This window comes from Piliocolobus tephrosceles, chromosome X, assembly GCF_002776525.5.
Source record: "Piliocolobus tephrosceles isolate RC106 chromosome X, ASM277652v3, whole genome shotgun sequence".
NCBI lineage: Eukaryota > Metazoa > Chordata > Mammalia > Primates > Cercopithecidae > Piliocolobus > Piliocolobus tephrosceles.
In genome coordinates, this window is record NC_045455.1 from 10,852,723 (window position 1) to 10,864,818 (window position 12,096).

Consider the following 12,096-nt stretch of genomic DNA (forward strand, 5'->3'; position numbering starts at 1 on the left):
ATTCATGAAAATGTGTGTGGGACATTCTTCTTGTCTAACTCCCTGTCCCTTTCACAGGGGCTGACCTTAGTAACTAACTTCTGAGTAACAGGATGTGGTGGGAAGGATGCTGCACAACTTCCAAAGCTAGGTCAGAAAGGCAACAGGGCTTCTGCTTAGAACGTTGGGATGCCCACCCTCAGAACACAGTCACCACACTGGGAAAAAGCCCAGGCCACATGGAGAGGCCACAAGTAGGGCTCTGGCGCCAGCCGCACGGAAGTCTGGCTGACGGCCAGCATCAACCACCGCCCATGGCAGCAAGGAAGCCTTGTTAGTCACTCCAGCCCCAGCTACAGACTGGCTGCACCCACACAAGAGACCCCAGACACAACTGCCTGGCTGAGCTCATCAACCCCTGGAACCCAGACAGGTGATGAAAACAAAAGATGTTTTAACCACTAAGTTACACAGCAACAGATAACTAGAACGTACACACGTATGTGTACACATATATATGTACATATGTACATTTGATACATGTATACAAATACACACACAGGTATTCAATTAAATGGGGCAGGCGAAGAATGGATGAAAATATATCAAAATGTTACCACAAGTTATTTATGAATGATGTGTTTTCTATATTTTCTATGTAAGCACATATTACTATTGGTTGGTTGGTTGGTTGTAAAAGAAAAATGGCTTATTTTGAATACACAGACGTGCATAATGGCAAATTCCATATATATACACATGCATAGGTGAGTGTGTATTTATATACATACATGTACACATATATATGCACAATCAGAAAGGCATCTGTCTTTACTTTTCATCAGGAACTTTCATAGTTTCATATATCTCACTAATATTCATTTTCATGTCATTCATTTCAAATAACAGAATACATTCTGAATTCAAAAATCATCTAAATACCTGTAATGCTTGTTTTTGATTCATTCTTTCTTGCCATTGTTTTTCATCTTCCTCTTCTGAACTGAAAGTCAAACACACTTTTACGATATCTATGATTTTTAATGACTGCTTACAAAGATACTTGTATGCAAGGTGCTGCTCGTTATAGGAGCTACAGTGGTGAATAAAACAGCAAGATCTGTGCCACTACTGGTCTCATGGTCTGGTGGGGAACACATGTAAGTAAGCAATTAGAGTGGGATCTAATAACTTCCACCACAAGAGAAGGGCAGGTCACTAGAGATGCAATAGGGATTCACCTCACCCGATTTAGGAGGAGTCACAAAAGCTTTCCAGGATCCCCGGCAATGACACTGGTTGGAGTTAGCCACGAATAAGTCAGGAGTCTAGTTGTAGGGAGTGGGAAGGTTCATGGAGAAAAGTGTTCCAGGCAAAGAACTAAGTCTTATAACTATATAGAAACAAGGAAAAGAAAGCCTGCCTGTGGAGGATGTGAAGAGAGGAAGGGATAAGACTGGAAAATGTAATTAAGGAGTTAAAGTTTTATCCTAAAGAAATGAGAAGCTAAGCTGAGTGTGGTGGCTCACGCCTGTAATCCCGGCATTTTGGGAGGCCGAGGCAGGTGGATCACTTGAGGTCATGAGTTTGAGACCAGCCCAGACAACATGGTGAAACCTCGACTCTACTAAAAATATAAAAAATTTTCCAGGTGTGGTGGCAGGTGCCTGTAATCCCAGCTACTCCAGAGGCTGAGGCGGGAGAATCACTTAAACCCGGGAGGTGGGGGTTGCAGTGAGCTGAGATTGTGCCACTGCACACAGAGACTCCACCTCAAAAAAAAAAAAAAAAAGAAAAGAAAAGAGAAGCTAGAAAGTGTTTTAAGTGAGTAAATGACAATCTCAGATTTGGATTTTAAACAGACTATAACACAAAACAGAGATTGGGCTTGGTGGGAGGAGTTATTACAAAAAGGGTAAGAAAAATACAAAGACAGAAAGAAGTTTAAAAACGAATAATGTAACCTGGCGAAGAAAGGACGGTGGGAGCAATGGAGACAAATAGAACTGCGCTGAGTCAAAAGCTAAGTCGTCTCTTGGGAACTCCTGGGAAAGGAAGAGGTGGAGGGAAGGACAGGGGACAAAGGCCAACTGTCGAGTTTCTCGTTCTCCACCTTCCCTTCAAACACAGAAGCTACCAACCATTCAGAGACAGACAGAGGAAGTGGAGGCCGCAGAGAGGCTAAGCAGAAAGGGCCAGAGAGATGCCAGGGGAGTGGGGCAGTGCAGCATGGTTTTTAGGGCAGAGAAGTCGAGTACACTAAGAAGTTCAAAGCACTGCTAGATTTAGCAATAAGAATGTCATGGGTTGTGGTATTTTAGCATCATGGTGACAGAGACCATATTGGATTGAAAAGCAGCTAGAAAGAGCACGCGTAAGCAAAGTGCAAGGAAAACTAAAATTCACGCCTTGGAGAATTTTAAATCCACAGCCCTGGCAGAAGTTCTTTAGAATGAAGAGGAATAAGAATCATGAATCACCAAAACACAAAGAATAGTAAATAAAAACTTTAATCTTTGAAAAATATTCTGAAAGGTACAGATCGTGCCTATTTCAGATGCATTAAGAAATCTTCACATGCTTTATTATGTAGATAACACATCAAGGTTTAAATGTGTCCGAATGTAGCAATGACTAAAATAATATTCTTAAAGAGTTGAACATTTACCTGTGTTTTTCTTCCTCTTGTAAAGGAGGCAAAACATACATGTCGTTTTCTCTTCGAACCTGCGTAAGACTGGGTAGTGCTTCATCTCTGGAAAGTACACAAATCTTTAAACAGATTATATGAAATAGTATTTTGAGTCGATAATACTTCCCCACTGATTACACAGACTCTGCTCAGGATGGTGAACAGGGACCTGACCTGGCTGCCCTCGGGCCACTGCTGTGGAAAATAAATGCAGTCGAGAGAAAGAAAGGAACCATGGCGGGGCTGCTCACCCAGAGCCAAGAAGAGCATAATCAAAGCAAAAAGTGTACATGACACAACACAACAGCTGTTTTTTCTCATTAGCAAAGTTGATTCTCACAGAATGGAGAATTGCCACAACTCCAAATTACCAGGTCAAATGGCAGCCTACTTGTCTCATTTCATTCTCTATTTTCTGTTGAAAGTTAAAATTACATAGGGAAAGACAGTCGCAGGAATTCAAGACAAAAATCACTTTTTTAAAACTTCATCTCTAACATGACTGTAATTTTCCTCTTGCCTTTTGCTTTTAAAGGCAGTCTTGATGGCTTGTCTTTTCAAAAATGTTTTCAGAAGCTTCTCTGTCGTTTTCCTGGAGTCACTGGACGCTAAGTCCTTTCTCTGCCTTCTCTTCGCCTATGAGAAGAAAGGATGTAAGATCTCACTTCAGGATATTAGATGACTAGAAACATTTCTGTGATTTATTTCCCATAGAATTTGGTTTGTCTGAGTTTTCAGACTATGGTTACTTTAGTATTTCCTCCTAATTGCCATATAAACGAATATCTTCAGCTTGCTGCTACATAAAGGATACCCAGAGTTTCTATCTATTACTTAATGGGCTACTATACAATATATTTGGGAAACTATTAATTTACTTTCAGTTTCTTTTAAATGTTCTTTAATATGCCCAAGAAGTGGAAAGCTTAAATGCTTTCCAAAAGGAAGTATTTATTTATTCTATAAAATGTCACAGTGACACCAAAAACAATTCCTAATATTGCTTTTTATAAACATGCATTACTTACATGTAATTCTGCCCTTCAATATTCAAGATTATATATCACAAGAAATTCTAAAATGTATAGAAATATCTTGTAAGAAATGTTCAAGTCGTGACAAATGGATAGCCCCTGTGCTTATAGCTAAATTTCAGATAAAAATAACCAAGATATTCTCTTTCCCTTTCTAATCCTTCCACAAAGTACCTGACTTACAGTATGCCTTGGGTAACTGAAAACTGCAACATTCAAGTCTAGACACTCTTACTGAGGCAACAAACATCCCCCAGCATTTATAAAGCCTTACTTTTATCCTATAGCCTCACTTAATGAGAGAGTATGTCTGGTATGATTACAAAGTCATCATTCCATTACTTCGGCATTTTCAACAAATAAAAGTCATATATCCAAATGGGTGGTGTCATTTGGACTGTTTAAACATTATTTTATGTCATTTTTTTAGAGATGGGGTCTCCCTGTGTTGCCTAGGCTGGACTTGGGCTCAAGTAATCCTCCTGCCCTCAGCTTTCCAAAAACATTTTTTAAAACTACTTCCAGAACAATAAAGCTGCAACTCATTCTCATTCTTCTATATCATGGTCAATTTCCTTCCTAGATAATCCACTTTAGTCACCACTTGGCACCACATAACATTGCTTACTCCTAAAATCCAATTCGCCTCAAGAGAAGGCTTGCTATCATGGAGGATACTTGATCTCAGCTTCAGGGAGGCACTTCCCAAAAAGGGTTTCCACAGTGTTCCGAGTGATGGCCGCATCCTTGAAATAAATATAGAACACCTAACAAGATCCTCTAAAGGTAAAACTCTCAACGGCAAGGTTTTTAGTAGTTAGTTTTATTTTATTTAAAAGTTAAATTTTATCATTGTACCCATGATGAACTCTCATAAAACTTTTTAAAATGAAAATTGTTCAAGATAAAAAAGTAGATGCAATTAAATTAAATATATGTCAAAATAAGTCTGTCTCTCAAATTCTAAAGAGAAAACAGAAATTTTATGTGAACTTTTCTAAGAATGCAGAAAGAAAAAAATTATTTGACACTTACCGAAAACTAGATGACACTTACCAAAGTCTGTTTCTTCAATAGTGGAGCATCCCCATCAAACACAAAAACAGGACGAATTCGAAAAAATAAGAGTTTGCAGAGCCGATGAAACAAAGTGAGAAGATGAGCATTTTCTATTGTGTTCCCGTGGTGATCCCGGACTCCTTTAAGTGCTTGGTTTAACCAAATGCTAATATCTGGAAGAATTGTTAATGGAAAAATCTCTGGAATTTTTCTCTTCATCCTCACAACTTCAATTTCCTAATAACTGATACTATCCAAAGGTTGAACACTAAATATTTATCACTATTCATTTAAAACTGAAAAACATTTAGCTCTCATGGGATCTACCTAAAGTCAGTTAACTTTAGTTGAGCTCTTATTACCCCTATTCACATACTGCGTTTTAAAATTATACAAAGACAGACATATCCTTTTAAGAAGTCTCGTTGCAAAGGATCGCTTCTTTAAAAAGACAAGTGATTGCTAAAGAATTTTCATGAATTAGCACAAATTTTCTGGAGGACAATTTGACAATTCATAGTGAAAAAAACTTTAAAACTTTGCAGTCTATTTTACCACTTTCAGACATTGATCCTCAAAAAATCATCATGGATATATAATGAGAGTTATTTATAGAATGCTTGTTAATAATAATGAAAATGTAACAATCAGTTTAAAAGTTTCCCAGCACGTCTTTCTACAAAACCAATTATGGGCCAGGCGCGGTGGCTCACACCTGTAATCCCAGCACTTTGGGAGGCCAAGGCGGGCGGATCATGAGGTCAACAGATCAAGACCATCTGGCCAACATGGTGAAACCCTGTCTCTACTAAAAATACAAAAATTAGCCGGGCATGGGGGCGCGCACCTGTAATCCCAGCTACTCAGGAGGCTGAGGCAGGAGAATCGCTTGAAACCAGGAGGCAGAGGTTGCAGTGAGCCGAAATCGCGCCACTGCACTCCAGCCTGACGACAGAGCAAGACTCCGTCTCAAAAAACAACAACAACAACAACAACGAATAAAACTAACTATGGCAGACCTATTTACTAGAATACCAAAAATCCCTTAAAAATGGAAGTTGCAGGAGTATGTATGATAAGGAAGATAATCATTAAATATTATTAAAGATAATAAAACAGGTTATAAAAGCATATAAAGTGTAACTCCATTTTCTGATACAGTATATATGTTAGATATAAAAAACTAGAAGTTCACACACCAAAATATTAAGAGTATATATTACGTCTGCCAAGATTAAAGATAATATTTTCATCTTGAAGTTTGCTTATATTTTTAAACTTTTCTAAAAAGTGCTTCTCAAAAAATTTTATATCTGTCCAAAAGAAAGAGTGACACTGCGCTCTGCTGGTTTTCCTGCTCTCAGATTCTGCTAGCTCCTGTGACACTGTTAGAGTATTCACTTCGTCAGTGATCTTTCTCAGTCCCTCTTCTTTCCTCCTGTCTGAACTATGACCTTCCGCTCCCCTCCACACACACCACACCCTGACTCCATGTATATGTCTGGCCCAGAGCGCTTTCCTGACCCCAGACCAGAGAGCACAGAAGACATCTCTACCCCATGCCTCACAGACATTCCAAACTTAACATGATCAAAACTGAACTGCACGTCTTCTCCATAAGCTGCTCATGCCCCCATCTCATTGAATGTCACTGCCATTCACCCGAGCCAGAATGCTGGGCATCACCCTCTATAGCCCCCCCATCAACTATTACCAGGTCTATCAATTCTACCTTCTAATATATCTTGAAGGTATATACTAGATTTCATCAACGTGTCTTTGGTGAAAACCCTCCGAAGCTTGCTACTGCCTTCAAGATACTATCTAACACTTCTCCTGGCCTAGGAGGACCTTTGCTCACTTCCTGCCACTGGGCTTTTCTCAAACCCTGGGAATCACGAAGCTCCCTCCTGCCCCAGGTTCTTCTCACATGCTGCTTCCTCTGCCTGAAAGTTTCTCCCTCTCTCCACCTAGTTCTCTCCTACTCTAAGGCCTGGGTCTAAGGGTCCCTTCCTCAGTCTAGATGACGACCTCCTCCTTGTATACATTCCTATTTTAAAATATATTGAGGCTGAGCATATGGCTCATACTTGTAATCCCAGCACTTTGGGAGGTCGAGGCGGGCTGAACACCTGAGGTCAGGTGATCGAGACCATCCTGGCCAACATGGTGAAATCCTGTCTCTACTAAAAATACAAAAATTAGCCAGGCGTGGTGGCGTGCACCTTTAAGGCTGAGGCTTGAACCCAGGAGGCGGAGGTTGCAGTGAGCCGAGATCGCACCACTGCACTCCAGCCTGGGTGACAATGGGAGACTCCGTCTCAAAAAAAAAAAAAAACCAGAGAGAAACCTGAACTGATACTAATTTTTGCAGGTAAATTTCTTTTTTTTTTTTTTTAAGATGGAGTCTTGGTCTGTCGCCCGGGCTGGAGTGCAGTGGCGTAATCTCGGCTCACTGCAAGCTCCGCCTCCTGGGCCCACGCCATTCTCCTGCCTCAGCCTCCCGAGTAGCTGGGACTACAGGCGCCCGCCACCATGCCCGGCTAATTTTTTGTATTTTTAGTAGAGACGGGTTTCACCGTGTTAGCCAGGATGGTCTCGATCTCCTGACCTTGAGATCCGCCCGTCTCGGCCTCCCAAAGTGCTGGGATTACAAGCGTGAGCCACCGCATCCGGCCTGCAGGTAAATTTCTAACACAGGGAAAGAACATTGAAGGAATCCCATCAAGTTATTTCTGTTTTTATTATGTGGCAGCAATTTTTCTATGCACTGGCATCTCCAATGCACTGAACTAAACACAGTATTGGCCCTATGGAGTTTATAATCTAGCAGGGAAAACACCAAGCCTGTGTGCTCCATGGCTTGCCCAGGCCATTTGTGCACTGCACTCGCTTTCACAGGGACTCTTATACACAATAAAAATCTGCTATTAAATAAGTTGAACAGTTTAGTATTGAAATGAATGTACATTGCCTAACTTTTACTAACATAAAAAAAAAATGTAGGCTCATCAACAATTAACTTACAAAACACTATGTAACAAAACACCTAGTGGAAAGCAAGCTAATGCTATGCTTATTTCCATAATATTTAGCAATACCATGGGCCAGGCATATCCAAGACCCTAGGGATATGCACCAAACAATTCAGCCATGAACAAAACAGAGACGGTCCCTATCTCTAGGAAGACAGTGCAGCAGGACAAAAGGAATGGCAGGAGGTGATACAGCCACCGGGAAGTTTCTAGAACGTGATTTAAGGATAACTTTGATGAACATGTGAAGAACAGATTATAAGGAAACCAGTTCTAAAACGAGTTAAAATAGCCCAAGTTAATGCTGAGAGTAGTGGTGGAGACCATGAGAAGAGGTCGGATAAAAGATACATCTCAGAAGTAGTGTGAACTTCTAGTTTTTTATATTTAACATATATACTGTATCAGAAAATGGAGTTACACTTTATATGCTTTTATAACCTGTTTTACTATCTCTAATAATATTTAATGACTATCTTCCTTATCATACAATGACATTCAATGAGATGGGGGCATGAGCAGCTTATGGAGAAGACATGGAGTTCAGTTTTGATCATGTTTGAAATGTCTGTGAGGCATGGGGTAGAGATGTCATCTGTGCTCTCTGGTCTGGGGTCAGGAGAGCGCTCTGGGCCAGACATATATATGGTGTTGATGTACAACTGTCTTGTCTTAGATCGATGTTTCTGTTTGCTACAAGTATAGTCTGGAAAAGCTATGGAGCTCGCTATTGCATAGGATTAAATTAGTTTGGACTTGGCCCACTACTTTAAACTTTAATTTAAGTGAGGAAATCTAGTTTCAGATCAGTGACTCTCATCCCTGCTATCCATTAGATTAGGATATGAAGCTTCTGAAACATATGGATTATTAAACCCCATGGGCCTAAAATTTTAAATCATAGATATGGAGGTAGGTCTTCTTTTATTTTTTATTTTTCAATTAACTACAGGTAGTGCCAACACTCAGCTAGGGTTGAGAATTTTGTCTTGAATTCTTAGAGATGAAATATGTAAAATTAGATGATCTGAAAATATTCACATAAATTATTAGACAAGAAATATGAAAAATGAGACAATCTTAAAATATTTGTATAATTTGACTTGTCTAATTTCAGTAAGTTTATAAACACAAAATTAAATTCCTGCAGACAGAAAAGTTAAAATCTGCAGCAAAGCCAAAAATCACTTTAGGTATAAGACCCAAAGACCAATAGCATTTTAATACAAAAAATAAGTTTCTTTAGTTCTTTAGTAGGTGACTTAAAATGTAATTAATCCCCATTACTATACATAGCCTAAAGAGAATGTAATAACTTGCTAATACATCTAATACATTTAAATGCATCTTAGAAACATTAAAATGTGTAAGAGACAAAAGTTTAACTGGTAATTCTGCATTATTTGACACAGACATTTAGACTGTATAAATAAGACACTAAGCTATATAGATGGTTTAAAGACCAAACAATTTATTATAGGGATACAAGAGTAAATTATGAAACTAGTATAATCATAGGTAAGTTTGTCATTAACAACACAATAAAATCTAAATAATTTCAGGTGTCTGAATTCCCATGAAAACGAAATAAAGCAAAATCAATTGTAGAACAAGTAATCAGATATTCTCCTTTGACATGAATGAGGTAGGTTATTATAAATATATGAGGTTGTCATTATGACTAGAATGTCTTTCACAGTCTCTTTATTTATTAAGAGACAGGCATGAATACGGGGTCACTGCAGCCTTGACTTCCTGGGCCCAAGCAATCTTCCTGCCTCAGCCGTCCGTGTAGCTGGGACCACAGGTGCAGGTCACCACGTCCAGCTAATTTTTTGACTGCGTGGAGAGACAGGGGTTCACAATGTTGCCCAGGCTTGTCTTGAACCCCTGGGCTCAAATGATCCTCCTGCCTTGACCTCCCAAAGTGCTGGGATGACAGGCGTGAACCACTGAGCCTGGCCACAGTCCTCTTTAGTAAGTCTTCACAAGGGCTGCTACATAAAATGATCTAAATCTTTGCTGAAGTTTTAAGGGTTCTTGTCACTGAAAACTAACCTTTACCCTTTATTTCTGAGAAAATCCTTAGATTGCAATGATATAGAGGAACCGCTTGAGGGCAGCAACAGCGCATGTGCTCTAAAAAAAAAAACCCTTTGGCTTTCCCCAATTCAAAGTACCCTGTATAAAAACTTTTAAGCCAAAAATCAATTACAGATGCATTCAAAGATTATCCATTTCCAAAAAATGATAACAATCTCATTATATTTTGAAACGTATCAATGTCGTTTTATGTATAAGTTGTGTACCCACTGAAGAATTAGGGCTCCGCAGTCAGGGACTTCTTTGCTGAACGTCCACACACTCTTGCACTCCATTTCCGGTCCCCAATCCCCCCGCAATCATTTACAGGACTCTTTCCACAAGCCCACGAGCCCCTACACTCATAGATCTCCATTTAGGAAATTGGTGTAAGGTATCACCAGATTCTGAGCCAGAATAGACACTCAAAAAAAAAAAAAAAAAAAAAAAAGACTACGTAACAAAGATCAAAATTTCAAAAATAGTATCACGTTTTGCTAATGAAAAAAGAATTCCAATGACAAACAAAACCAGCCAAACATGTACAAAAACAACAGTCCTTAAAAAGTCAATTTTTAAAAAATGGTAAAACACCTGTCCACAGTACCCTTCCTCTAAGAAACATAAATGGGGCAAGACTGAAGCAAAACTAATGGTCGAAATCTACTCTTCTCTCCATACTGACCTCCCGGACGGGATAACTTTAAGATTTACTGTATTAATCGCGCTAAACTTCTCCCATTTAGGTAATTTATTTATTCCTCATTCCAATCCTGTGTGTAGATACTATCACCACCTCCACTTTGCAGATGAGAGAATTAAAGCAGAGAGGAACATAAAGCACTGCCACAAAGAGACAAACCAGGATGCACAGGCCGCTAAGACTGCAAAGCTGGGGAAAGCAGACAGGGCGACCCTCCTCATCACCCGATTCCGCACTCAACCTACCACGGATCAAAAATATTTGCAGTGGAAAATAAATAAATAAATAAAACATACAATAAAAACTACAAAAAAATTTTAAAATACAGTATAACAACTATTTACAGATCACTTACATTGCATTCGTTATTACAAGTAATCTAGAAGCGATTTAAAAGATTACGGGAGGCAGTGCATAGTTTATATGCAAATACCACACCATTATATAAGGGACTTGACAGAACTTGAACATCGCGGTATGGGGAGGCGGGGCTGGAACCAAAGCCCCGGGGATACCGAGGTACGACTGTACTTAGAAACCCTAGTGACAGAGATTCTATAGCGACCCCGACCCCGACCCAAGACCATCATCCTGCAGATGCCACTCTGTGCCCAAGGCAGATGCCACTCTGTGCCCAAGGCAGAGCCCCGCGAGGAATCCAGCCCGAATCCCTGCATCCCAAGTCCCAACGCGGCGTTAAGGATACCAACAGCCAGGATCTTCCCTTCCAGTGCCTCGGGGCTGACCTGACGCCCAGAGCACTCCAGCAGCTTCCAGAGCCCCTGGACCCCCATGAGGCGGCTGAGTCCTCAGAAAGGACCCAACAACTTCTACTCTAATTCTTCTACGACGGGCTGTACCGCCGCCTAGGACCCTGGGAGGAAGCCCTCCCTGCTCCTACACAGGAAAGATGGCAAATAATACAGAAGCCACGATTTTCCAGGGGGGGAAAGCACTAACGGGAGCGCATTACAGGGGAGAGACTCCGGCTGCAACACGTCCCAGCGGCTGTCACCGCCTCCCGGAAGAAAGATAGGTCCAGAGAATGGCCGTTGGTGGGGAGGGGCAGGGCGTCGCTTCGCCCAGCACTTAGGCCCAAACGTCTGCGCCTCTAATGGAAGACCGGGGTGAGAGGGCCACGCAGGCGACGGAAACAGCCAGAAGATGTCCCTGCGACACCGTTCGCCTTTGCTGGTGGGTCCGCAAACCCACGAAGAATGGACCCGCTCGGCTTCCGTCTAATACGACGCGCAGGACGGAAGTCCCGCCTCCGTACCTGACGTATATTTTCTGCGCTTGCAGCACTCCGGAAGTGAGAGGTTTAGCTCGAGTGTTGATTTCTTGTTGGTGAGTTGCTACCGCCAGGCTGACATTCTGAAAGCGTTAAGCATTAAAACACTGTGCAAAAGCACCTTCTTGGTGGGGTAACGGGTTTTTGTTTTTTGTTTTTTTGAGACAAGGTCTCACGCTGTCGCCCATACTGGAGTGCAGCGTCGCGTTCTTAGCTCACTG

At 40.8% G+C, this 12,096-nt stretch overlaps 1 protein-coding gene across 3 annotated transcripts in view; it reads right to left on the bottom strand.

The window, feature by feature from the left end:
- ERCC5 (ERCC excision repair 5, endonuclease) overlaps positions 1-11,830 on the bottom strand; it is a 30,400-nt gene extending 18,570 nt beyond the window's left edge. For all 3 annotated transcript variants that reach the window (XR_002732813.2, XM_023217980.3, XM_023217981.3), the window contains exons 1-5: positions 11,291-11,830; positions 4,762-4,937; positions 3,192-3,307; positions 2,648-2,734; positions 922-982 (exon numbers count right to left, since the gene is read on the bottom strand). Coding sequence is in view for 2 of the 3 variants with exons in the window: in XM_023217980.3 (XP_023073748.2) it covers positions 922-982; positions 2,648-2,734; positions 3,192-3,307; positions 4,762-4,937; positions 11,291-11,378 (528 nt within the window). In the remaining variant the exon portion in view is untranslated. The remainder of the gene's footprint in view (positions 1-921; positions 983-2,647; positions 2,735-3,191; positions 3,308-4,761; positions 4,938-11,290) is intronic.
- Between the last annotated feature and the right edge of the window lie 266 nt (positions 11,831-12,096).